The sequence below is a fragment of the Phragmites australis genome, chromosome 1, assembly GCF_958298935.1.
Source record: "Phragmites australis chromosome 1, lpPhrAust1.1, whole genome shotgun sequence".
Classification (NCBI taxonomy): Eukaryota; Viridiplantae; Streptophyta; class Magnoliopsida; order Poales; family Poaceae; genus Phragmites; species Phragmites australis.
In genome coordinates, this window is record NC_084921.1 from 15,067,381 (window position 1) to 15,094,144 (window position 26,764).

Below are 26,764 nucleotides of genomic sequence, written 5' to 3' on the forward strand. Positions count from 1 at the left end.
AGCTAAAGTTCCGGGAGAGAGTGCTCGGGGGGCTGCGTGCGGTAGCCCCCGAGCGCCCAGTTCCCCGAGGGTCAGTGCAAAAGTGCTCGGGAGAGAGTGCTCGGGGTTGCACGTGGCAGCCCCCGAGCGCTCGGTTCCCCGAAGGTTCGTGCGAGAGTGCTCGGGGAGGTAAACAGTGCCCCCGATCACCCGGTACCCTGAGGGCAAGGGTAGGCATTCTCGGGAGAGGGTGCTCGGGGAGGTGAACAGTACCCCAGAGCACTCGGTGCCCCGACGACCCAGAAGGGCTCCCGAGGGGCCCGCCGATGAGGTGTCAACTAGTCAGAGGTCCGAGGCCGCATTTAATGGGCGTGCGCGGCCTGACATCCCCAACTGCTCCCGCCGCAGTGTCAGTCCCTGCCATGCTTTGGCAGAGAGGCTTGGGGCCATTAATTGCACGGGTCCCATCCCGTATCATCCGGTGTGTCTCGGGATAACATCGCCAGGATCAAGGCGTTCCGCCTGCCGCCCTGCCGTGGCAGAGGAACAAGACAGGGTGGGCACGCCGGGTGCCTCTGTGGCTGCCCGGTGGGCCCTCTCAACGGCGCCCGTCGCCAGGGCGTCCACAGTAACGAGTGACCGAACGCGCGCCGCGTTTTTCCACCGCCCCAGTCATTTCACCCAGAGGAAATGATGACGTCTTTTTCAGTCATGGCGTCTTGGAACTTGTACCCCTTCCTTCCCGTTCGGGGTATGTCGTGGCCAGCGAGTGCATAAAAGGGTCGGCACACCAGAAGAACCGGGAGGGAAAAAAAAAGAGGAGCCCCACGACGAACCAAGCAAGCAAACAGAGACATTGTGAACAGGCTTGAGCATAGCTCCAGCCGAAGAACAAGGAGCCTCAAGCTCTTAGATAGATCATCTTTCTTGCAACCAGATACATCCTCAGGGGACATCCCTCAGGACAGTTATTACATCCATACAGGAGTAGGGTATTACGCCCCTGTGCGGCCCGAACCTGTCTAAACCCCGGTGCATTTATTTCTCTTTGCACTAGGTCAATCGTCCCCCACCACCGGTTGTTGCATTTACTCTAATTCATTTCTCCGACGAACTTATTCAGGATCATCCCCCCGGCCGAATCTCTAAAAAGGGGTCTCTCGAGATCCCTGCGACAGGAGTTAATCCTCCGACACACACTTTATCACTCCTTTGAACTTTGCTAATCAGTTCATTCCAAGGATCACATCGATCCCATGTGATTCTAGGATGATGAGGTTGCACTACACCAAAATACATCATCAGTGCCGGTTCAAAATCGTCATTAGTGGCGGGGTTTGAACCGACACTGATTACTCGGCACTGATAATCACTGACTATCAGTGTCGGGTATGGAACCTGCACTGAAAATCACTATCAATGCTGGTTAATGGCTCCAACCGGCACTGATAGTCGATCTCGATTTAACATTTTTCGGGCTGAAAAAAGTTGCAATTTTTTTTCCCGGCCAGAGGCTGCCCACCCGACTACGCCCAATATTCGCAAAGTCACGTGATATTCGCTCGCATGCGGCAACCAAGACTCGAACTCAAGACCTCACAGCATGTGCGCACGCATGACCCCTCTAACAATCTCAGTTATCATCCATTCGTGTCTAGAACCAGCATTGATACAGTTACTATCAATGTCGGTTCGTGGCTGGAACCGGCACGGATGTATCAATGCTGGTTCCAGCCAAGAACTGACACTAATAGCGACTATCAGTGCCAGGAGTTTAAGAACCAGTACTGATATATCTTCAGTGCCGATTACTGTTGAACTGGCACTGATAGGGCGCTACATATGTGGTGTTCTATAGTAGTGTTGGTTGGGAACTCTACCCCCTTAATTTAAGGTTTAACTTAGGGCAGAGGAGACTAGCTCTTATTTCTCCACCAGGTGAGCAAATTAGCATCCTATGTTTCAGAGTTGTTACTGGCAAACTATGCTTGGCCACATACTTGGATGTGATGAACAAATGTGAGGCTCTAGAATCAAACAAAATAGATGCACGGGCTGAGTTGATAAAGAACATACTAAGTACGATGTCAAGTGCGTCCTGAGCTTCTTCTGCAGAGACCTGGTTCATGTGTCCCTTCACATGATTTTGTTGGACTCTGCTGGGTGGTGTCAGTGTCTGATACTGATTGATACTGATTGCAGTTCTGAGTTGGAGCATGTGTCTTCGTTGGTGTGTTCAAGTTGAATGGGACCGCAATCTGGTTCTGCCTCCTCTTAGGACACTGATTAGCATAATGTCCAATCTCATGGCAATTGAAACATGTACATCCAGTTGGAGCCTATGGGTTAGGGTTCTTGGCTAGGGCTGGTGTGTTATAGCTTATGTTGGAGCGAGACTGTTGATTCACGGGACGAGGTGCTGCTGCTTGAGGTCTAAATTGAGCGGATGACTATTGTTGTCCCTGGTGCAGCATGGTGTGTGGGCGAGAGTTACTGCCTGTGTGTTACCCTTGTGAGGCCATTCTTCTCTTGTGATCTTCATCGAGCATACAACGTTTGTCTTCCAATACTAGTTCCTTGTTTACCAAATATTGAAAATCTGGGTAGTCATGGATGCTTAACTGAGCTTGCATCCCATAGACCAATCCATCAAAGAAACACTCATATTTCTTCTCATCAGTGTCAACATCCTTTGGTGCATACTTTGAGAGTTGAGTAAACCGGTTGACATACTCATTCAGTGACATAGACCCTTGCTTTAGGTTGCAAAACTCCTTCTTCATCATAGCGATAGTGCCTGCCAGCACATGATGGCAATGAAAAGCTTTGTTGAATTCTGTCCAAGTGACTGACTCATGATCCTCATGTGTGTTGCAGAAAGCATCCCACCAGTCAGCGGTAGGACCGGTGAGCTGATGTGTAGCATACAGAACCTTATCATGATCATTGCATTGGGCAATCAACAATTTCTTCTCAATTGTCTTAAGCCAATCATTTGCATCGAATGGCTCAGTGGTGTGGGAGAATATAGGTGGCTTAGTCCTCATGAATTCCCCTAAATTGGACTGATTGTGGTGGTGGGGCTGTGGTGGTGGCTGAGTCTAGGTAGCCTGTTGCATGTTGGCCATTGTCTGGGCCATCCCTTCTTAGATCTGGGTTTGCATAATCATAAGCTGCTCCATAGTCATCGGAGGTGGTGGTGGAGGTGCGAGGTTGCTCCAGGTGTTGACCATCTACCATAGTAGAGTGTAGATAAGAGGATAGCACAAGATTCTCAGAAGGGGTCTATGTTGCAGAGACTGATTTTACTAGGAAAACTCTTATTATATTTATTACTTACTATAACCAAACCCTACTTCTAAGATGTGGATGCAGATAAGGTGCCTAATGGTGATCCTGAAACTCACATCTGACACTCACAAGCAATAAGATCCACAAGAACCAAAGACTCCAGAACGACCTAAATGACACTACTGATCGATCTCTATTATTCTAATAGGAGACCCCCTATTTGATAGACATGGTGGGGTTGCAGGTTCTCCATCCAAGTCACTGTTTGGGTACTTTGATCCTGAGCTGGAGAGAGGTTCGGAGCAAGCTCTCTTGCTTAGGGGCCGACACTGGTGTAGGAGTGAATTCACGCAAGTAGTGTCAAAATGTCATGTTGTCCTCTTCACCTCTTCCAAGCGATGGCAAACCTCCTTCAGTTCTTGCACGGTGCTCTCATAGAGTTGATCCAGGGTGACGATGAGTTGAACTTGAATTTGGAGTGTGGTATTCTCTTCATTGCAGTAGCATCAAACTCTAGAATCCGGGCTTGAGTCGTCACGAATGGGGACGTAGCGGTATAGCGAGTCCTTAGTTGTTGCTCCATAGTCCAGGCACATGCGGTAGAGGGCTTGACAGGCGGCGTTTATATGCCTTCTTCGAAGTTGGACCTCCTTGTCTCCTTGGTGTAGGTGCGTTCAACTCTGAATACTCCCTTGTGGACGCGATGTCCATAGATGAAGATGGTGACAGACCATTCCATGCAATTGGCTTGCCTTGTTCCTTCACACATCAGCTTCTTCGGGTGTCCCATGTCAGTAAGTAAAGCTCATAGCATCCTTGGTAAGTTCCCTTGGCATAATCTATTAGAATGACAAACTTCATTGAGATCCAACTCTATCTGTAGGTTTGAGCACAAGTGGAGGATAAGTAAACCTTACTAGAAGAGAGGATGGTAAGGGGTCTTTGAGCATAGCTCTTATTCTTTCTAAAAATCCTCTTTTTAGGGTTGACCAGTTATCTAAGGTTGTGTTCAAGTCAACCTAGCTCTGATACCACCTCTATCAAGACCGGTTCAAGAAACAAACCAACCTCATTTATATGCTGAGCCCGGGAATCAATCCCAATATATAGTGACTTCATTGATTATAATCATTACAATATCTATACTTAATTGAATTAACTGAATTACAAAAGTGACCTTCAAGGGTCGAAAAACCAAATAAACTGCAGTGAAACTAAACATACTACAAAGACTCTAATCCTTTACGACTCTTCCACATGCATTATCTATGTAGAAAGCCTCTTAGAACGATCCATCTTCAGCGTACTTCTCGATACCTTCTCCAACTAAGTATTTGGTGATAGCAAGAGTGAGCACTTATCGTACTCAGCAAGTTGTGAAGGAAATAGTATGCATATGAAAGCTTTAACAAGAATATAGGTAAATAACTCTTTTGCATAAACAACATTTAAGTAAAAGCATTCAAAATATGACAATAATTAAGTGAATAACACACCACCTCAAGATTCCATCCATTTTGACCTAACCAACAACTTCCCAACACCTCAATTAAAGTTTCATCCAATAAGGTTGAACCCCTCAATCATAGTTTCCACCACTATGATTGACCACCCTTAACTATGATTTCCCCTATCACAGTTGACCAACTAACCAAAACATCAAGTTATAATCATGGTAGGTTTTTAGTGTCGCTCGTTACCGTGAGCACGATTGAATATTCAGTTTTAATTCTATAGAGGTTGTACTTTACCCACAAGTCATTTCTTCCCATTTTATCGAGCATCCGTTGGTTGACAAAAAACTAGTATTACACACTACCGAGGTGCGCGCTAGGAATCCACTACAAAGAATTTACAATGTCCCTCTCAACACATGTCTACGTGCTAAGGTTTCACCGCTGCGTGATTCCACCTCAACAACGGAAGCCCCCTCTTATGCCTTACAGATCTAAGGAAGTCCATCCCTTCCATTCCCCATACCACTAAATGATCTGCACTATACTGAGAGTAAAGTAAATTACTTAACTAAGTCCGTCTCATGCTAGGCTAGTGGTTGTACTGTAAAGACAGAAAAGTCACCCCACGAACCGGTCCATAGATTTGAGCAAAACTACCACTTTCCCATCCGTACATCACCTACCGATCATACCACATGCTTAAATCCCTATGTCATGTTTCTACAAAAATTATTCTATCATACTTCATCATTGTTGCATATGACCATTATCACGTTATGGAACAATTATCATGATTACCATCCCAAAGCAAGACTAAGCATCATATACCCTTCCATAACCCAAAACATATACTATAGCGACAATGATGATAAGGGTAAACCAGGGTAAAGCCTAACTCATGCGATTCCTAACATATTATTAGCATGCATGTTTATAAAACAAAATATTTTAAAAACTAGGATAAATATGATCAAGAGCACAACTTGCCTTCACTAAACTCAGTTGGATCTTCGAAATTATGATCCTGCAAACTTTCTGCCTCCTCCTGAATGTTGGCGTCTACTGGCAACATACGTAGAAAACACAATAACACATAAACACCAAGATCCAAAAATAACCAAATATCACACAACAGCATCATCACAAACAAGATCACAATATTCTAGACAATCTGACGAAAGAACAGGTCAAAATGGAGCTACGATTTACAAGTTATAATTTTCTAAAAATTAAAACAGGACTAAGAAGATTAACTACAGATGAAATTATGTTGCTATGAATTTTCTAGAATTTTTGTAAAGCCATCTATGATTTTTTTAGGATTTTTCTAAATTTTTCTAGCATTTATTTGAATAATAAAAATATTAAAAAATTAAATAAACCTATAAAACATTATTAAACATTATCAAAAATTAATTTCGAAATTATTATTATTATTAGAATTATTTTTACATTAGAAAACTATTTATTACGCAATATACATCAATTATGACGTCATCACAGCATTTAAAACAATTAAGAAGAAAAGAAAAGCTTACTGGGCTGTTAACTGAGCTCTTAGTTCTAACATGGCTTGACACGTTGGCAAATTTGCTGATGCGGTTGCCACATCACACTGTTGACTAGGCAAACTAGCTGACTGGGTTTATGGAAGCCCCGTGGTGACACCTGATTGACTCGTGAAGGGGTAAGTTCTAGATCAAATCTTGGCCCTTAGTTCCAGATCAAACGGCTCGCATGCTTTGGTGCTTGGCTCCAGCGAAACAGAGGCGACGGCGGTGCTCGACCGAAAACTTGCCAGCGAGGCATTACGGTACGCTACAATCGACGGTGAGCGACGTAAAGGGATCGGGAAGCTCACCTAGGGCACACGTTGGTGTTGGCAAAGCTTTAGAGAGGCTGGAGACGGTGAAGGGTGGTTTGATTCTTCGAGCTCGTCAGAGATAGGCTCTGGGCGTAGATTTCTCCTCAGCTAGATGGGCAAAAGCTTCGAGATGTTCTGAAGAAGGTGTAGGGGCCCATATTTATACACAAGGGGTTCCTAATCTCTAATTCTACTCGGATTTGAAAAGGGGTGGCGGCGGCAATCCACACTGTGACTCCGAAGATTCAAACAAGCTCAGACTCTTATCTCTTGAGCAAAAGCTCACATATGGCTTCAGGATTCTTCCTTCCTTTGATATGTAGCTTAACTCTATCTCTACCTTGCGGATTTGATTAGGATTTTGGGTGATAGGTGATTAAACTCAAGTGTCCATCTCGGGTCCGGCTCGGGCTCTGGCAAAAATGGCTCGGGCTTTAGCTAAGATTCTTGGATTATTTAATTTTGCAAATTCCTTTCTTTCCTTTGGCTAAGTTTCTAACTTTTCTTAGTTTTACGAATTTGGGCTGTTACAGAAGTTATCAAAAGCAAACTCTAGTTGCTACTTCCACTGATCATTTTGAAATAATTACATTATTTGTAGTATAAAATGAGTGTATTGCTTCGTAAAATGATTAATCATATTCCAAAATGAATATCCCATAATTATCTATCAAGGTAATGCTACTTGTAATACTTAAATGCATATAAAGTGAAATATCACAGAGCATATTGATATAAGATATTTTGCAAAAAAAGTCATGTAAAAATCTAGCAGATTTATTCACTAAGTCATTGTCTACTTTATTATTCTATAAATATATTTGTGGAATTAGCATACAAAGACTTCAAAAATTGCATAGTTCAAGAGAGTCAATCTCTAGTTTATAACTTGTTTATGATCATCATATCATATATATTACACTCTTTTTCCCTTGATGAGTTTTACTCTCAAGTTTTCTCATATAAGGTTTTTAATGAGGCATTATCAATGCAAGCATATATACCATATTATTTTCTTCTAAGATTTTTCTCCACTGAGTTTTCAAAGAGTTATTGAATTGCATATTACAATCATAACTCTTCTCATATTTTTCTCACGTGGTTTTGAAAATAGTTATTCATCGATCGATATATAAATGACGAATTGATAAGTGGGAGTACTGCAGTTGCTCTCATCATCTCCAAACCGCCACCGGCGATTGTCTTCATGCATGTTGGGGAGGGATATCTCTCCAACAGATGTCTATTCATAACGAGTGTCTATTCATCTTGTATAAATATGCACCATTAATCAATGAAATTAATTGAACTTGATCCCTGTGTACTGTTTCACATTGAGTTCCAACCAAGGTTCAAAAAATCGACGGTAATCGAACAAAAATAAATCGAACGGTAACCAAATTTGAATTCAAAAAATTTGAAAAAATAAAAAAAATCAAATAATCAAATAATATTAAAAAAACTAGACACAATTCTAAGACCTTCTGTGAAAACAAAAATTCAAAAATAATGTCGTTTGCATCATATTCTATAGGGAGGAAGTTTAAAAAAATGAAAAAAATTGAAGCGTGCGGCTCAGTTATTAACTCATGTTAAGGAAAAGTTTAACATGCAAACACATATTTTTCTTGTGTAAAACGTATCTTAAGAGATTCTTTAAAATTGATTTCACTTTATTTAGAGTTTTATTAATTTCTCTATAATTTTTACAAAGTTCACAAGCATAAAGTGAATATGTTAAGAAACAGCACTGTAATTAAAATTTTCATGTCTACTATTATTTTTTCTACGTAAATAATAGTATAAATAAACTAATAAAGGTGGTTTCACTAATTTTTGAGGTGTGATGGGTCAATTATGAATTAATCTAGTCGCAATACATTTACACAATTCTGCATGTTACAATAACTAATTCATGAGTTCATGTATTTTGAAAAGACATAGGATCATGTAAGAAGACTAACAAAATTAGTTTTATGATTTTTGGATTAGCAAAGAGTAAACTATGCATTTAACTTGGTTTAACAAATACACTTTCTCACAGAAAATTTTGAATTTTTTTATGAGTATAAATACTTTTATCATGTAGATCATATTACAAGGAAACCAACAAAATTTGTTTCACTTGATTTAAAGCTCAGATAAATTAGTTATTAATTTTACAAGATTGAGATAAGTTTTAGGTTTTTTTTTTGAACTTCACTGAAAATCGAGAAAACCACTCGATAAATCGAGAAAACCAAATAGTTACTGAGAAAACCGGGTGATTACCAACAATACGTAAAATTCGAGAAAACCGCTCGGTAATTACCGAGCGACTAAAATCACGATTTTTTCCTAAATTTTAAATTTTACCAAATAAATTTTATCCGATTTTTTTTAAATTTTTGATCGGTTACCACGGTAATCGTGAATTTTCGGTTACCGACTAACTCCGGTAAGCTGAACCTTGTTCCAACACCTTTGACTCTGTGGGCGGGCAGTGCACTGCTATCCGGTTTTGACCTTTCGAGACTGCACGAAACAGCTGCCGCGTCCCCACAACAGCTGCCGCAGTCTCGGGGCTCAAAGAGAAACCCTGCGGCGGCCGCGCCCAAAACCACGGCAGAGCCGCACAGGGACTGATCGACACGGACGGAGGCAGCCAGAAGCAGCTTGCGTGCCCCCTCGCCTTTCTTTAAATCAGACTCCTCTCCTCTCCTCCCCTCGTCTCGTCCGTCTTCGATCGTTCGTTCATCGATCGCCCCCTCCCCTTCTCGATCACACATGGCAATGGCATCTGATGACTCTACAGCCACCGGGGCCGGGCGCCGCATCGTGGTGGCCGTGGACGAGGGCGAGGAGAGCATGCACGCCCTGTCCTGGTGCCTCGCCAACGTCGTCTCCCCGGCCGGCGCCGACACGCTCGTGCTCCTCCACGCCCGCCGCTCGCGCCCCGTCTACGCCGCCATGGACGGCGCAGGTACGTAATCAATATATACATATGCGCGTTACAATCGTAAGCTTCGCTGTGGTGAACTGGTCATGGATGCGTTCACTCGGTGCTCCAGGGTACATCCTGACCTCGGACGTGATGGCGAGCGTGGAGAGGCACGCCAACGCCGTCTCCGCGGCGGCAATCGACAAGGCCAAGCGCATCTGCGCCGAGCACCTTCATGTTCGTATCTATCCAAATCATCTCTGTAGCTTACTCGATCCAGTTGAGTTGGCTCGACGATTAATTGAAATCTGTACCTGATCCGTTTGATATGATGATGGCAGGTGAAGGTGGAGACGCTGGTGGAGAGCGGCGACCCGCGCGAGGTGATCTGCGACGCCACCGACAAGATAGGCGCGGACCTGCTGGTCATGGGCAGCCATGGATACGGCTTCATCCAAAGGTGAGGCGCCGCGTGCTGATTATTCGCTTCTGTTCGTTATCTATAATCATTCATGCATCGGACTCAATGGTGCATCGATCGGATAAGGATTGCAAGTTGACAAGAAATTTCATTTTTATCTTCTGTTCCTTTTCGAATCTCACGGCCATCGCAGGGTATACTCACCCGTTTAACCTGAACATTTCAGGGCATTCCTGGGCAGCGTCAGCAACCACTGCGCGCAGAACTGCAAATGCCCGGTCCTCATCGTCAAGAGACCCAAGGAGTAGTTAGTCCTGGCAATGCTGCAGCTCAGCCAATGTGCAACTTGCGACATATGTACATATGTTTACCCAGTCATTGTATCTGTGGTTTCTTGTTCAAGCACTACAATTTTCTCTTAGAATAAGTCCTTCAGGCAACGTGTTTCCTCATTTATATTTTGTAGTGCATATTGCGCGGTGCATCCCATAGGTCTTCTCATGAGGATAAACTTACCACTCTATCAAATAACAGAGTGACAAAATAATCAAATGCCCCCCTCCCTCCCTCTCCATTGGAATCTCAACTTGTTCATATGCCTAGGGTCTGAGGTTGCTGAGGGGAGGCAGCCCTCTCCATTGGAATCTCAACTTGTCATATGCCTAGCGTCTGAGGTTGCTGAGGGGAGGCAGCGGCACCAGTCCAGGCGCAAAGTAAAAGGCCACGCGTGAGAGACGGCGACGTAGCCATGGGGAAGGGATCAAAAGTCCTTAGGTGCGTGCTCTTCATCTGTTCATCAGGACTAGAGGGTTTTGGATGTCATTTGATTTTTGCATTCCCTCCTCGTTAGTGTTCTTGGAGGTGACCATTTCGCACGGTTCATCCATTTTCTGATCCGAAAAATCCGATAAATACAGGATGCACGGTCGTGCAGTAGTCGGCCCTTCGTTTCTCGCAAAACCAGTTTCTGGTACAGCATTATCTCCTTTGACGATGGGATGGCGACGGCGACTTCTGCTTCAATAAACACCACTAATTCGATTTACCCTTGAAACAGGTGAACACATGTATGGCGTCATCAAGTCGGCAGGGTAGATTCGAAGCACCAGATAACTCGTGGCTTCGAGCCTTCGATCAAGGAACACCACGGGAACTAAATTCAACACTCCCGTCCTCTTTTGCTACTGACAAGAACCATGAACCTGAAAGACCAAGAATGCCGAGCGGTGTGCACAGCAATGCGATTCTCCGCCGATCACCAAGGTGAAGCACTGGTGTCGGCAAAAGTAAAGTTCATTTTGGAATTCTGTGAGCCAAACAACGCACTCTAAAGACAAATGCTAACAGAATAACCACCTAAAACTGGCTTTCCTAAAAATCCTTTCAAATCTCGTTTAATAAAATTAGGTTAAAATATATGAGTTACAAACCACCACTAAGGGTGAATATAAGAAATAAACACTAGTGATGACTACTCATATGACCTGCAATCTGAAACCGCGACGAGGCTTGTCTTGCCAGTCCATGTCTCCCACAACATAATATTGTTTCTGCCAACATGGCAACATCAAAACCCTGCTCCACATGGTAAACGACAGCATTTTACATTTCATCTTAACCCCAAGGGTGCCACCAGCCAGCCAGCCTCCCTACTCAAAAGCGTCCTCGTGGCGTTCAGCAATCACCGCCAAACTTGACTTATAGTTGTTGACAATCGTATGTACTATACATCTATACAACGCAGGCATATCGGTGTGGGTAGACCTGCTATCAACAGATTCCAAACCCTAGATAGCTTCAATGACTGACCAACCGGTATTTACCATTCTCATCAACCAGGTTCAACTCGAATGTGGAATCACATCAGAAAAAACTTGGAAACCTTTCAAACAGGTTCACCTCCCAACGAATAGCCTAAAATTAGAAGGCCGCACAAATGATCCAGAAATCAACAGAAGCAAAACATAGCATGACCTTAATAAGGAATAATGATCATAATAATATGCGTAGGCAGCAAAGGAGGATCCTTGCGATCATACATAATACCATTTCAGTTTGATCTTAGTTAAAGTCCAGATCCTAAAGGCAAAAGTAAGCTAAAACAGGGGAAACACAAGCCATGCTTTTCTAAGGTCATAAACTTCAATCTTACTCCTCGGCTTCAGCCTCGCCACTCTTCTTGTTGTGCTTCCTTGAATACCTCAGATTCTTCAGGAACTTGGGGTCCATCTACAAACATGGCAAAAGCAAAGATAAATGAGGGGTGCTAGGGAAAAACTTGCATAAAGGGCACAAGCACTGAAATTACATTAACCAGAACATGGAAAATGGAATTTAGGTTACTTGGGAAAAATGCAACTCCTATTGATTATACAAATTTAGCAGAGAATATAATATTAGTTCTATTGATGATGGAAATTTAGCAGGGAAGATAATACAAGTTCTATTGATGATGCACATTTAGCAGGGAAGACAATACAAGTTGCACACTGCGATGCAACATATAACATGATTGGGAAAAAGCAAAAAGAAATCAAAAGCTGTGGGGTTGCTCAGGTAACCGCTCAGGAGAAAATAATGAAGATTATTTCCCAGGCTCATCAAGCAGTGATCTGCTCCCAAAAGGTGTATCATATCATCATTGCAACACTCCAATAGGGTAATTTGGAGATGAAAACATTAAGGTACAATGGCGCAACAAGAACAGCAATTCTGGAGGAATTTTCAGATTCCGGACTAATGTTGAAGTAGTCGAAAATGAGAATTCCCAACTTACAGAATCCAGAAGACATACACTAATCAACGGGACCACAAAAAACGATAAATATTCAGAGATTTACACCATCAGGTCAAGAACAATGGTGGCTGCAGGATTGTGGCTACACCACATGAGCAAAAATCAACTAAATAGGACTCCACGTCACCAACAGCTGAGAGAGAAGAGTGATCAAAATGTAAGCGAAGGAGCAGCAAAAAGCTTAATTGAAGGCTAGCGACTAATGTTGTATACGCAAACTCAAACATGATATATTTTGATACTTGAAAATAGCACAAATCGTTCATCCAATAAATGTTCTAATAGCATGAACTAACTTCAACCACGCTGCTACTAGCACAGAATTAGAACAATCCGTGCCCTAAGAAATTCGCTACTCTGTTTCCGCGAAGCAGCACGCAACCGTGGATAAAAACAAGCCTATATGGCGCTAAGCTGCCACGCAATTCTCGTGCAAGCTAGCGGCCGCATCTACGAACGATTCCGAGCTACAGAAACAGATCGCGCGATGCGACGCGACGCTGGAAGAGGAATTAGCGGCAGGAGAGAGGGCGGCGGCTGCTTGGATCACTTACCCCCTTGGTGGAGGTCTGGCGGTTGCGCTTCGGCTTCTTGATGCCGTTCTTGTGCGCCTTGAACGACTGGTTGTGCGCCGTGTGGTTCTTCGACTTGGCCATCTCCCCCGGATCCTTCCTTCCTTCGAGAAACACAGCACAAGCAAACGATGAATCAGAGGTAGGGCTGGGGTGGGGATTGGAGAAGACGAACAGAACGTGCGAACAGATCGAGCAAGGTGGCGGAGCGTTACCGAAGCGAGGGCTCGCGAGGAGAGGAGAGCGACGAGTGGTCGTGCGGCGGCGGCGGCGGCGGCGGCTAGGGTTTCCGCAAGGGTCGAGGATGGGACGCTTATGTAGGCGAGGGATGGCTGTGCTAAATGACCTTGTTGACCTTGGTGCCTTCCGGCGGTTCGATCGTGAGCTGACGGGCTTGCACGAATCGCAAAGCCGAGGTTTGGGGTTTGTCGTTATGGACCCACGGGCCACGGCCATAGCCCAGTGGGCTCATTGGAAATGGGTCGTGTTGATGAATGTGTGGGCCTGAAAATCTCTTGGAACGTCTGAAACAAGAACTCAAAAGTGACCAAAACATGGATTTTTTTGCAGGAAAGCATAGGCAGTTCTACAGGAAAGATAACGATTTTTTAAAAGAAATTCGTGCTCTTTTAAACTGGTTTAAAATTAAATCATTGAAAATAATTTTTCAAAATGAACCTTTTTCGGCCACACCACACCAAAAGTGGCAAAATAATGCTACCACCCTGGCCACCGCAAGTAGGAGCCCCAACTCGGCCACACGGTGAGTGGTGTACCCACTATGGCATGGCCAAAAGGTTCATTTTTAAAAATTTATTTTTGAGTGGTTTATTTTTAAAAAATTAGTTTTAAAAGGTTTTTCAATAAAATAGGAAAAAAAACAACCGATATTGACCATATTTCAAACAAAATATCCTCACAAGAACTTTGTAGGAAACCACATATATCTAAATGGATGTTTCCTTTGTGTTCAAAATTCTTTTTTCATGAATAAAATACTAATACTATTTTCATATGATAAATTGTAGTAATTTTGTGTATATTAATTGTCAAAGTTTCTAAAGTTTACATACATATATTTCTAAATAGTGGCAGATCCAGGACTAGGACAATAGCCCTTGTCCTAGGTCCATAAGACCATGTAAATATTATTGAAAAAATTAAAATGTAAAATATAAAGGATTTGGCCTATTCTAGGCTAATCCTGCCCTAGGCGTGAAATATTCCTGCTCTGCCCTGTTCCTGGACAACGTCTATTTGAGAACCGAAGAAGTATTCCTAAAGTCGAAAATTTCCCCAACATATAATATATCACTCCAAAACAGGTCCTAACCCCTTGGTTAATTCGAGGTTGGATGGGAATCGCCTTTGGTGCCTTTCGTATTGTAAACTTGGAGGATTGTGACCAGCTGACCACAGTAAAAACGACCACAGTAAAAGTAACCCTTTTGTAACACTCTTACGGACTGCTGCTGAAATTGGGCGCAATACAGGTCCATCTATCAACATCATTATGAAATGTTACTGTAAAACAGGTGGTTTATACATATACATCAGTGCTGCATGGGAAAAAAACAACTGAAACTGACGCTCAATTTTAGCTGAAGCAAGGAGCTACAGTATATTACATTCTATTGAAATTTAATCGAACATCATACCCAGTCATAGGATACATGGGTACCGCTTTTACTTTTTATGATGGAAGAATAAGCTGATCAATATTCATCACTTCCAACATGAAAGCCGAGCAAGTGCCAACTGACAAAGCACATGCGGCGAGCTATCACACTTCGCCACTGGTATTGTGGACTTTAGCATGGACAATGAACCATCCAAACATAGGCCGATGGCTGACGCTGATAGACATTTTAGAGGCAATGGACAGGGACAATCTACCAATTAATTCCCAAAAATCATGGAGATGGAATATAGTACTTCGATTAAGAATTCCGGTATTCAATATTTCATTTATTTGTTTTGATACCTCAAGCCCTAAAAGATAGTACAAAATACAAGAGATATCTACAGACATATGGTTACATCCTTCCTCTCAAAAAGAAGAAAACATATGGTTACATTCTACAGAAGGCAGGAATGCAAAGAGAAAACAATAGGCATCAACGTTGGAGCTTTCATCTCTATGGAGAAAAGCTTCTCTATAAAAAATTTATAGACCAGGTATTTTCTATCCGTGTGAATGTCTTGAATTTATAAAGAATGAAACTAATGTTATGCACGTATGAATCAGTAAAATCCATCTAGAATTCGACTTGATGGCTTCCAAGTTCCAACTTCAGCAGTACAATCCATGCAGCATCTGCTCAACCATCACGCTGGAATGGTACAACCACCAAGCTAGATCCTCCGATGTGTATCTAATCATGTGAAAAGTGTGACGACATCTCTTCTGTACCCCCTAACTATCAATATTCGCGGGACGTTCTCGACAAGCAGATCCATGTATTCCATGTAGCAGTAGGCCATGTGGTTCAGAGGTGGCGGTGGGAGGCTAACCAGCACCACAGCGGCCATCCTGGAGTACTTGAGGATGGTAGCATTCAGCTTCAGCATAGTGTAGAGAAACTTGTCAACCTTCTGTTCATTAACCACAACTTCTCTGCCATCCTCCATCAGCGTCCGCCCTTCTCTTTGTGCAGTTTGCTTCATCTCGGAAAGGTATGTTCTGATTCTACGCTGAGCGCTTGCATATGCTTCTTGTGGTTCATCATTCTTAGCACCAGCACTGCTCTCGGCACATGCTTCCCATGACTTCATAGTCACAACTATAACCTCAGCTTGCATCCGAAGATCATACAAAAACTTTTTTACATCAGCCTTTAGCTCTTCAGCTTCGTTGTCCTCTTCAGCTATGCAGAAGACCTGAATCTTGCAGCTTTCAAAGCTATCTTTGGTGAGTAGGAGCTGAGATAACAGAAGCATTAGTCCTCCATCCTTCACAATCCAGTATAGGTCAATGGTCCCATACTGTCTCTGGTACTCATTAGGCCACTCGTCGAGTCCTTTCACAATGACAACAGCCTTGTTAGCAATAATGCAATCATTTATGATGCTGACAAATGTCGACGGTATCTGTGTCAGATTCTCACGTCGCCAGATCTCAGGGTAACGCATCACAACAATGTTTGGCTTCAGATTGCCAAGGCCCATTGTCTGAACAATGCTGCGAAAACCATCTGACATTGAGCGTGCTACGATTATCTCCGCGACACCCTCACAACGCCTATAGTCAATATATGCGCTTAGTTGACGGCAGGCCATTTTTGCATCCTCAGCCGATTCATGGTAGTTGCCATCCATGATTGAGATAAAAATCGACATACCACGTCCCTTTTTCTTCATGCAATTGGCAAAATCTGCAAGTTTTGGATGGCATGGGACATTTTCTGGAAGTTTACCCCAAGGGCGGCAGAATATGAGAGGAATAGGGTACCAGTTTTTAGGATGAACTTGATTAGCTGCATGAAAATGGTCAGAATTATATAACATGGTGCTTGTAGCTTGTACTTCAGCTGAGGAATGTTTATTTTCATGCAAAAAAACATTGTACCTCCCAGCGATCGGAGACTTCGCAGAGCCAGTTGGAAGTATGCACTCTTAAATCCATCTCCCCAGTCACCAGCCTTTCCTTTTAGGCTGACATAGTAGTAGATGAGGCTTGCAAGAGCAAGGGAGACCACGGTAAAAGCCCATGAGATCATAAACATGATAACTGGAAATTTAGGGTGAAATCATCTGTCAATATACCAAACCTTTTTTAAAAAATCAATACAGTTTAAGGATGCAATTTATTTAGTTATATTAGGAAAAAACAACTAGTAGACTTAAAAGATGAATCTTGGGAAAAGGACAAATAAAACAGTTTCATAAGCATATATTTCAGAATTTACACACTTTTTAGTTGCTGGGCGTTCTAATGTCCAAAGATTCTTTATAAATGTTATTCTAAGTTTCTAACAGTATTTACTGATTATAACATGTTGTCATATATTTTCAGAAAAAATACATGTGGTCATAAACGAAAATGTAAGAATGAGGATGGATACCAATACAAAGAAATGCTCCAATCAGAGAAAGGCTCCAGTGGTGAAATTTCCATCGAGGGCGCCAACTAGGAGCGTCAAGGAGGTCAAGCAGAAAGCATGACAAGTTCACACCAGCATAACACAGGAGGAAAAACATAGTGATAGTGGGTGTAATTAGATCTAAGTTCCCGATCACAACACAAGCAATACAGATGAAGCTTGTAAACAGAGTTGCCACATGAGGTTCAGACCCTTCATAAGCCTTAAAACAATTAAGAACAGGAAGGATGTCATCATTCGCTATTGCTGCAAGTAACCTTGGAGCCCCTGTCATACTCTGTAGCGCTGCACCCAAAGTGGACAAAATAATACCAATGTAAATTACTACCGGAGCAGGCCAAGCAACTGTTGCAGCAAGAAGCCTGCATATATTAAGCAAATTTATGAGCTGACTACACAAAACAGAAAGTATCTGACAAAACAGCGAAATGTACTTTTTATGAACTTAGAGAAATTCAAGATTTCAAATATTTTAAACTGTATGATTCTGATTATTGTCACTCGCCCATAAAAATATGAGCATTTACTCATTACGTTCAAATTCAGTGGTTCAGACATAAACTGATCTTACCTTTTTTAGTAGGTTTTTTCCCTTTAAATTTCAGACGTGAAGAAAAGAAAATGTGACTCATTATTGTGAAGCTATAAGTAAGTATGTACCATCTATCATTATGCGGGGCCTCCTATGACAATACAAATATAGCAGCAAGAAAATTGTCTGCCAAATTCGAATAACCACTAAAAATTGCCGCAGGGGGATACCAGTACAGTGATACATCGGAAGCAAATAGGGTTACCAAAAAATGACACAAATTAGCGACTCTTTACTAATGCTCTAATAAGGTCTTTTTCTGGGAGTGAAAAGGTTTTGCTTCCTTTCAGCCAAAGTGTGGTAGAATAGTAGGGAGTGACTGAATTACATGGCATGTAAAATCCGCCTTGGTGTCGCAAACTCAATACGCTAAAGTTATCTACCACTAGGGAACATACTACCAATATTTAGAGCGCAAAACAACTGATGCCATATTTCTAAGAAATCTCAAACCTGTCAGATAGAAGCTCTTCTCTTGTAGCCAAGGCTCCGAATAGAAACACAGATAGCAGATACATCACAGTAGTTGAAAGGGTAGCATTTATTGTTCCAACTGGTATTGAACGTTGTGTGTCTTTCAGTGAAGCAGACCGGTTTGAACCGGCCATGATTCCGGTAACAGCTGGGAAAAAGAGTCCTAACAATGCGCTGAAAGAAAAGTAGAGAACTGTCAGTAAGCGTGAATTGATTATAGAGAATGAAGAAAGATGAATGAATTGCATTGTAATGTCTCTAACTAGAAGGATTTAAAATGCGAGCGTCAGAAGCAGAAAAAAAGGACGCACTTAAAATCCCAATATATTGAGCCATTTGGATCAGGGACTCCAGCATTGTTTGTACGTTGGTACTCTGAACTCCAGTTATCCATAAGTGTAGATATACTTAACCCAGTGATCCCCTCTAAGTAGGAAAAACATCAATAAAAATTCAGTACAAAATAAAGAAAATTCAACACAATGATAGTCAAAGGACTACTTACTTGAAGCATTAGGCCTTGGTGCTATGAAGACGCCAATATAAATGCAAAGTATTGAGAAGAGGACTGGTACTAAGAAAGCAGGAGCAACCTTATTGATAATTTTGACACCACCGAATACAATAAAACAGAGCAGTATGGTCAAGATGACACCATAGATCTGGAGGTCATGCAAGCTGGGTGTTGATACAGTTGTTGCACCAGCTACTGTTGTACCATTTACTAATGTATTGTTGACCACCGTTACACTCTCTGCGTTTTGATACGAGTTAATTAAACAAATAGATGAACATCAAAACTTAGATAAATGAAAGATATATGTTTCTACACCACTTCAAAAGCAAACTTTCGCAAATTTACTAATTCAAAGATAAAAAAAATATTTTCTACTGCTTCAAAATTGATAAGACAACTCTGTTTGTTCTTCATAACACCGCAACAAATTATATCCCAAATATTGCTTTTAGAAAATAAAAGTTTGTTATAATGTTCACTTAAATTCCTCATTCCAAATTTCCAACCCATGTGTGTTATAAAATGGCAAATTGATTATAGGAGTATAGGACACCGCAAATATGTGGTATTTGCAGCCCAAGCACATCCTAAGATTGGTTTTTATCTAGTGGATACTACAAAAAATGGTGGCTGTTTGACAGAACACACTTGGACATTATATTATAATAATATATCCATCTGATTTGAAGAGAGAAACAATCCTAAATGACATCAGGTACCCTTGACCCTTTTCGCCACAGTTGTAGCCATTCAGCAAATGGCGCCAAGATGAAAACATCCAAATTCCACATGTTCAGCACACCAGTATAACATACTTGCAGCTATTTCCCAAAAGCTTGCACCAATCCCCAAATTTAAACGTTGTTCTTAGCACCAAGGGTAAAATAGAACTCTTGCGTTCTTCTCTCTCTTGTTGATCACGATAATATTGTTATAATGGGCACAGTGTGTTTTGACAAATGGGCACCATTTGACAGTACCCACTAGCCCAATACGGGTTTTAGGGTGTGCCATGGCAAATGCAACACATGTACAGTGCCCTGTAGCCACTTGCCAGTTTTGCCAATGAAATTGTATTTCTAAAACCCTAGTCATACTCTGACGATTCAGCATTAGGGATAAATTAGTGTTAGCAAGGCAAATATTGTTGGACTTGGTTAAATTATTTGGTAATGTTTAAAGAGGGTAAAAGAGTCATTAGCCATTCAGTCTGATCTAAAGTTCAAGTTTTCAACAATTGTGCTGGTATATCTAATTGCATCGATAAATACAGCCATAACATGCATCAGGTGATTGTTTTCCTTGTCCTATTATTATTAAGCAGTTGTGTAAGTTTTGGTCAAATTTTGTAGTAGTTACTTTAATGTGAAACATATACAGATACCACATATGCAGAAATAAAGTTTTTTTCTCGAACACGCAGGAGTAATGTGTGTCATTGCATTAAGAAGATTGCTCCAAATACATTACATTGCCAAAATAAAATTAAAAACAAGCCGCAGCCACATGTAGTGTTCGCAACAATGGACATAAAAGCGTAGATTTATGTTACTGTCTGTCCAAATACGCAAACTACTCAGTCAACACATAAGATCTTCAGAAACAAGCCAAGAGCAAACGTATTGATTAGAATTCTGAACAACGGAGTACCTTGAAAAAATCCAGCAGATGGAACCGCATCCAAAAAGGTTTCTACAGCTCCCAGCACATACCTGAAAATAGTGATCCCGAATAAGAACAACGTAGGTCATAATGCCTGTCAGCGAGAGGGAGTGCTGAAGAGAAAAAAATACAAAGTGCGTGTGCACTCCACTCACGAAAGAATGGGATAATGCACTCAAAGTTCCTTCATCTGAAATCTCGTCAAGCACAACTAGCAAGAAACAAGAGTCAACTTTTCATCATGTAATATTCTATGATATTTGGTCCTCAATTCACCTTTCTTACCAAGGATATTTTCTTTTCTCAAGAACACATACTAACATAAAGTTTTCAGTCTCAGCCTGCAATATTGCTAAGATCAAACATAGCACTAACATTTCGCCAGTTTTATTCTACCATAAAATATTTTATTCATAATACATAACTAAGCAACAACAAACAGGATTCAGGGGGTGGAGTTTGGGCCCCTAGGGGCACATCTGCATTTCTACAGAATTCATATGAAGAGGAAATAAATACTCAGGACGAAGAACATCAAATAATTGGCATGATGTAATGCAGGCTTACATAGCTCCAGCAACTGCATTTCCAAGGAAAAAGCACAATCCAATACTAACTCCAACTTCTGGACCAAGTGCACGGCCAATTAGATAGTAAGGGCCACCACCCTGAGGATCAAAAAGAAAGGAATATCAGTCCATTAGTGTTCAAATTTGTGGATCAGCATGGTAGGATGCAAACGACAAACTCTTGTTCCACTTTTTAACAAGTGATTTACTAACAAAACACATAGAGGAAATGGAATACAAATTATTCTAGTGTATTCTGAACTTTCCAGCTTTGAAATTATCAAAAATCTATTTTACTGTCGGTTAGCTTTTCAGGCTTTAGCCTCATTGCCTATTATGTTCTACGAGCAAAGAACAAAAGCGAAATGAAGTCATTCAGTTAAGACATGTAGAGCCTGATTCAAGGAACTATCACCTACTACAAATTCTACTCATATTAAAAATACCTTCATTGCTCCATTTGTCGCGATTGCACTTAATGATATTCCAGTTAAAAATGTGCATGCACCACAGAATGCGCATAAAACAAGTGACTGCCATATGCCTCCCATACCCACAATCCTACATGAAATAGAAAACAAATGGTCAATTCTTGAACACTGGAACAAATTGGTACCTTATGCACAAGGATACAAGAAATGTCATGAACCACAAATTTTGAAATGACAAATCTTCAAGGTTGTCAATTGAAAGAATACTTTGAGGCACCAGTTTTAAATTACCAATTTACATTTCCCGATGTTGTTTTTTACTAAGTTACTATATCTAGATTTGGTTATATTATAGAAACAGGTCATTGCGCAATAAATAAATAGATCACAAATGTTACATGAAGATTATTTGTCACAAAGGGACACTTGCATTACTTGGTTCTTGATGACATGGAAAAATACGAATACGATCAGAATTGACGTCTTTATACTGCAGAAACTAACTAGAAACTAATGCAACAAACGCAATAACAAGAAACATGAATAGAAGTGTACCAAGTAAAACGAATATAGTATATTATTCCCAAGATGTTCTGTAAGCATGGAATGAAGACACCCATCATGGTACCAAGTTTATGCTCAGTTTCCTGCAAACAAAATAAACAATGTACTTATCTTTTTTTAGGGGAATACAGTTGTGAAAGCCCCTACTGTGGTAATATATATTAAATAACACAAAAAGAGTATGATTAACGAACCATACAGCAGGAAAGAAAAAAAAAGGCCTGAAAAAAAAACTAAACAAAAGGGAAAAACTCTATACGAGGCTGTTTAACAGCTGTTTCAGAATTAGAATGAAATAACATAAAAGAAGTAATAAAATCCAACAGAATAAAATAAGCTGGTCTATACAACAGGGAATACATGAAATTAATGATTATTCTATTTCGGAATTGGCATCAAACTAGCAATCATGGAAGAGCACTGGACAAGGAAAAACAACCTTAGGGCATCCGATGGTAATCCCCACATCCTCACCACTCCTAGGGCTAGCTGGTGCCTGATTTTGTTCTCCTGTCATACTGTTCATAATCAATTAGATGTATGGCATGGTTCTTTCCATTTGTACAGTAAAATAAATGGTTCTAGGTTTCTAGCAATTTCCTTAAACAACAAATGATTAGCGAAAGGCGAACATAAATGCAGGAAAAAACTTCCAAATCTCTAATTAATATGAAGATAATCTATAGAACAAGTGATCATACCTCTTAAGTCCCAAAATATTGACCAGAGAGTCAAAACCAAAGAGTTCCAGCTTGGAATCACTTTGAGATACATTAGGTGTGACATGACCATTTGAAGAAGCCATTTGCATTCTTGGGTCAGTACTTAGATTAGTACCAGGCTTCATGTGCCTATCATATAGAAAAATAAGTGTGTTCGTTATTGCATATTTTACTTTTAGAATTCATAACCAGATAATTAGGAGAGCAGGAAACCACTAGCTAGAATGATTGCTACCTTCAATTTCGAATAATTGGCACTCTTGACAAAAACTTTGTTTGCGAATACTTTAAACCTCACTATTCTCGATGGATATTTTCCTACAGTAACCATTATAACTAAGCCATCTTCTCCAGCTTTTTGTCTCATAATGTGAGCTTAAGATATTTTGGAGGGATATTTTGGTCAGACTTCACCTAAAAAGATGATTGCCTAGTTATGCCCACTTGCTCAAAATTATTTGAAACAGGAATAGATGTTCAGAGCTGCGGAAGCGCCACTACTTCGATCAAAATAGGCAAGGTTGTGTAAAGTAATGCATTCAGTTCCTACAAACCTAACCATGCACCTCAAGAAAATAGAATAGAGAACGAGATCATTTCCCCTCAGTAAAATACACATAAATACATAATACAAAATAAAATATCAAGCCTTAAATGGTCAGTTCACAAATCCAAACAGTTACACTGCAGAAACTTCAAGTGTAAGTAAAGTGACAAATATAGTGGTTAATCCTGATTACTGCAACAGGCCAACAGCAACAATGACAATGCAGTTCTCTACAAGCTATAGGTAATAATTTCTGAATAGAAACAGTGGTAGCACCATCCTGAGCTCCTCCAAATAAAAGAAACATGCTTATACTACTCAGATTCGATGACAGTGACAAACTGAGAATTACAGGTGCAGTGTTCCAACCTACAAAAGGACAATAATACTCCTAGGCTCTAAGCTATAGCAAAACCATCCTAAAAGGTTAAAAAAATGAGTTCATTAGGCAGGAGAAGGTGACTTAATAAAAAACCAAGTCATACATCAAGAATAAATTCCTCCTACCACTGAAAATTCACCCAATTCCTTGATGTGTCAATGACATGTGGGCCTGGACCCACATGCCATTTCAAACTTCACAACCACAGGACCAAACAACATGTCTAAAACTCTGAATGCACCACCTCGGCATCTATGTATTCCCTCATTCAGAATTCCAATCAAACAACCAGATTTATGTCAGCCCTACAATAGCACAATTCGCAAGGTGATCTGGCCAAACTCTGTATGACCAGTGGACCCATGACAAAAGAAACCAAGCCAGTAATTCAAGGCAGATAATGGCAGGCCTTTATATTTGTTCCTCAAACCATGTCTCTGTGACCAAGGCACAATGGTAATAACTGTTGTGTATTTTCTGGAAATTTCAATGTGTATTCCTTCTGTGGGCCGGCGTAGAGCTGCTGGACCGGGCTAGTTCTTTGGTTTCGGCCCAGGCCCGTGACTTGGTTGCTTATAAGCCAGCTGCTAGGGTTGGATTGGCGGAGCTTTCGGTGCTGGGTTTTTCCTTCTCCTCCTGGGTACTGGCGGTGGCTCAACGGCAGAGGCCGAATCCTCCGCTCCTCGTGGGCGGATTGGGTTCTGGTGGCTATGGCCGGGTTTTTCGGTTCTGGAAGCCGTCGGCTGGCAGGAGGCTGCGGGAGATTCGGAGGTATGGTTTTGGCCGAGTGCCTGCCATGGGGCCGAACTCGCATCTATATATCTTCTCCTCTCCCTCACATGAATTTCAGATGAGTTTTGATCTCCTTTTACTTGTCTCCCCTGTGATTTCCTCTCTGGTGCATTGGTGAGGTTGAGTTCGAGTTCATCTCGTGCTTGTGGGCCGGTGCTCAGTCCTGAGGAAACTTGGTTGGCGCTCTGGAGCTGCACTGTCGAGGCTCGCCCGTACTGCAGTGGCCGTGCGGTTGAGGTCTTGTATCTCCGACATCCCTCACACCGGCAGAAAAGGCAGGTTGTTGGATTTCTGGGTCAGCGGCATTTGAGTCGTGCCTTACCTCGATCTTCAGTCATCTTCATCAAGTTGCACTGTGAGCCGTCTTTTCCCTTTCTGTTCTGACTATATGGATCCCTGATATATACATGCTCTGTGATGATCTATTGTGTTGAAATTGAGTTAGAATAATAAGTACAATAGAATTGATCTTGGTGCTCTGAGTATCACCATAGGCAGTGCTTTGATTTGTTCTCTGTTAAGTGGATTTCAGTGAGCTTTTGCTGAGGCTGAATCCTTCTTTGCAGTCACTGCCAATAGTTAGCAATGCCTGGACATGAGGCTTGATATTTGATCTCAGTACATTCAGATATCTTAGTCTGTTTATTTGTCAGCCTTACTTGAGGTTCAGCTGTTATGCTGACCTCTGTGCAGAGACCTCTAGTTGTCCTGAGTTCATTTTCAGTATAATTTCTTTTCTTGGTAGCTCTGTCCAGGTATTTGTAGCTTCTAGAGCATTGTATATCAAGATCTTTTCTAGGTGTGATCTCATATTCTAATTCAATTAGTGATATATATAACTGAACAGTTTGAGAGCAAATCTTCTTAGATTTGGGGCCAACTGTTGTAAATGATCTGAGAGCCATTTTCTCTGTATCAACCTGATCAGTACTGTTTCAGATACTTGTTTCATAATTTCTGCAATTATTTTTTGCAGCCTTCTAAATTATGATCATGTTTTTGATATATGGTTCTTGCTGTTTTTGTTATGCTGAAATATGTATATATATGCTCATATTATCGCACATACTACAACAATAACAAAATTACTAAAATAAATCACTTGGGAAGCTGCATTATTCATCTTAAAAAGAAACAAAATTACTAAAACGCCTACAGATTCAGCTGAAACTACAATGCAAACAACCACTATGCAAGTTGATTAAACCAAGTACAATGCAACCGCAGTAAAACGTGAACGCGGTATGAGTCACTGTTGCATGCTAGCGTCGCACAAAGCTCTCTCCATCATCACCACCAAATTCATCCCAACTTCCCTAATCACCCTATGCCCAACGCCAACACCTAGGCAGACCCACATTAACAACGCCGGTGATCTTCGCATGCTGCGCCTCCGCACATATGAACAGCACACATAAAAAATGCGCGCGAAAATAGCATGACGCCATCACCTGGGCGCTGCGCCCGCTGACGAGCCGGGTTCCATGGACACCATCTGGACGACGGCGCGGTCGTGGGACTCCACACTGCGGTTCCTCTGCTGTGTCGGCTTCGGCCCTGGGGCCTCCACGTCGGCGCCCCCGATGCCCCCGCGCTTCATTCCCGATCGAAGGGCCGATCAATTGCGCCGCCACATCCTCGGGGGCGGTAGACGTGAGATCCAGGGTGGGTTAGGCGAGGCTACGAACCCGGGGCATTGCGGCGTTGCACCGGCATTGGTGTTGGCATGGGTTGGGATCCGGATCCAGGCGGGGAGGAGGAGCCGGTGGTGGAGGCGGTGGGGAAGGAAGGATGGGAGAACGGGCGGAAGCGGTGGAGAGAGAGGGCGATCAGGTTGTTTCTGTTCTGTGTCGTTTTCTGTTTTTCGCTGTGGGGCCGGACTGGGGTCTTTTTTCACTATTTTTTATAGGCAAATTTTCCCGTATGACATGACAACCTTGTGCTATTTGTTTTTTTAATTACAACATTCGCTATACACACGTCTCCCTTGTGCACACCACGGTTCTCTAAAACCCGAATCACGAGCGAGTAGCGCTCGTGCCACACAGTGAAAAATAATTATTTTGTCCTCGAACTCATCGTCAGATTCTACGGCAAAATTTGCCATG

At 41.8% G+C, this 26,764-nt stretch overlaps 3 protein-coding genes and 1 non-coding gene across 8 annotated transcripts; 1 reads left to right on the plus strand and 3 right to left on the minus strand.

Annotated features, from left to right (window-relative positions):
- Nucleotides 1-9,177: 9,177 nt before the first annotated feature.
- Nucleotides 9,178-11,270, plus strand: LOC133910908 (universal stress protein PHOS32-like). 4 transcript variants are annotated; one of them, XM_062353161.1, is made up of 5 exons: nucleotides 9,178-9,553; nucleotides 9,642-9,748; nucleotides 9,853-9,971; nucleotides 10,159-10,289; nucleotides 10,990-11,270. In XM_062353161.1, the coding sequence occupies exons 1-4, from the start codon at nucleotides 9,358-9,360 to the stop codon at nucleotides 10,238-10,240; spliced, it is 504 nt and encodes a 167-aa protein (XP_062209145.1). In that variant the 5' UTR covers nucleotides 9,178-9,357; the 3' UTR covers nucleotides 10,241-10,289; nucleotides 10,990-11,270. The 4 variants fall into 4 exon arrangements, with proteins under 4 accessions (XP_062209145.1, XP_062209138.1, XP_062209152.1 ...); XM_062353154.1 differs by lacking the exon at nucleotides 10,990-11,270 and adding an exon at nucleotides 10,399-10,504; XM_062353168.1 differs by lacking the exon at nucleotides 10,159-10,289.
- A 616-nt stretch (nucleotides 11,271-11,886) lies between these two features.
- LOC133910938 (large ribosomal subunit protein eL29z-like) lies at nucleotides 11,887-13,598 on the minus strand. 2 transcript variants are annotated; one of them, XM_062353186.1, is made up of 3 exons: nucleotides 13,517-13,598; nucleotides 13,284-13,401; nucleotides 11,887-12,161 (listed from the first exon to the last, which is right to left on the minus strand). In XM_062353186.1, exons 2-3 carry the CDS (start codon nucleotides 13,383-13,385, stop codon nucleotides 12,081-12,083), a joined length of 183 nt encoding a protein of 60 aa, XP_062209170.1. In that variant the 5' UTR covers nucleotides 13,386-13,401; nucleotides 13,517-13,598; the 3' UTR covers nucleotides 11,887-12,080. The 2 variants fall into 2 exon arrangements, with proteins under 2 accessions (XP_062209170.1, XP_062209162.1); XM_062353178.1 differs by having other exon boundaries at nucleotides 13,284-13,408; nucleotides 13,516-13,570.
- On the minus strand, nucleotides 12,481-12,579 carry LOC133891212 (small nucleolar RNA snoR128). Its single transcript, XR_009904157.1, has one exon. It is a non-coding gene; the product is annotated as a small nucleolar RNA snoR128 (small nucleolar RNA).
- A 1,847-nt stretch (nucleotides 13,599-15,445) lies between the features above and the next one.
- Nucleotides 15,446-26,512, minus strand: LOC133888007 (cation-chloride cotransporter 2). Its single transcript, XM_062328092.1, has 13 exons — nucleotides 26,108-26,512; nucleotides 22,915-23,064; nucleotides 22,653-22,731; nucleotides 22,205-22,296; nucleotides 21,665-21,779; nucleotides 21,217-21,317; nucleotides 20,638-20,699; nucleotides 18,976-19,224; nucleotides 18,782-18,896; nucleotides 18,450-18,644; nucleotides 17,366-17,766; nucleotides 16,870-17,031; nucleotides 15,446-16,777 (listed from the first exon to the last, which is right to left on the minus strand). Exons 1-13 carry the CDS (start codon nucleotides 26,254-26,256, stop codon nucleotides 15,681-15,683), a joined length of 2,967 nt encoding a protein of 988 aa, XP_062184076.1. The 5' UTR covers nucleotides 26,257-26,512; the 3' UTR covers nucleotides 15,446-15,680.
- Between the last annotated feature and the right edge of the window lie 252 nt (nucleotides 26,513-26,764).

Excerpts from the sequence above, each read along its gene's own strand:
- LOC133910908 (XM_062353161.1), top strand. The coding sequence starts at position 9,358 with ATGGCAATGGCATCTGATGACTCTACAGCCACCGGGGCCGGGCGCCGC. Across the intron at positions 9,749-9,852 it reads TCTGCGCCGAGCACCTTCAT|GTGAAGGTGGAGACGCTGGT; the intron begins GTTCGTATCTAT and ends TGATGATGGCAG. Across the intron at positions 9,972-10,158 it reads GGATACGGCTTCATCCAAAG|GGCATTCCTGGGCAGCGTCA; the intron begins GTGAGGCGCCGC and ends TGAACATTTCAG.
- LOC133910938 (XM_062353186.1), bottom strand. The coding sequence starts at position 13,385 with ATGGCCAAGTCGAAGAACCACACGGCGCACAACCAGTCGTTCAAGGCG. Across the intron at positions 12,162-13,283 it reads GCCAGACCTCCACCAAGGGG|ATGGACCCCAAGTTCCTGAA; the intron begins GTAAGTGATCCA and ends CCATGTTTGTAG.
- LOC133888007 (XM_062328092.1), bottom strand. The coding sequence starts at position 26,256 with ATGAAGCGCGGGGGCATCGGGGGCGCCGACGTGGAGGCCCCAGGGCCG. Across the intron at positions 21,318-21,664 it reads CGACAAATGGAGCAATGAAG|GGTGGTGGCCCTTACTATCT; the intron begins GTATTTTTAATA and ends TTTGATCCTCAG. Across the intron at positions 16,778-16,869 it reads AAGTCTCCGATCGCTGGGAG|CTAATCAAGTTCATCCTAAA; the intron begins GTACAATGTTTT and ends ATTTTCATGCAG.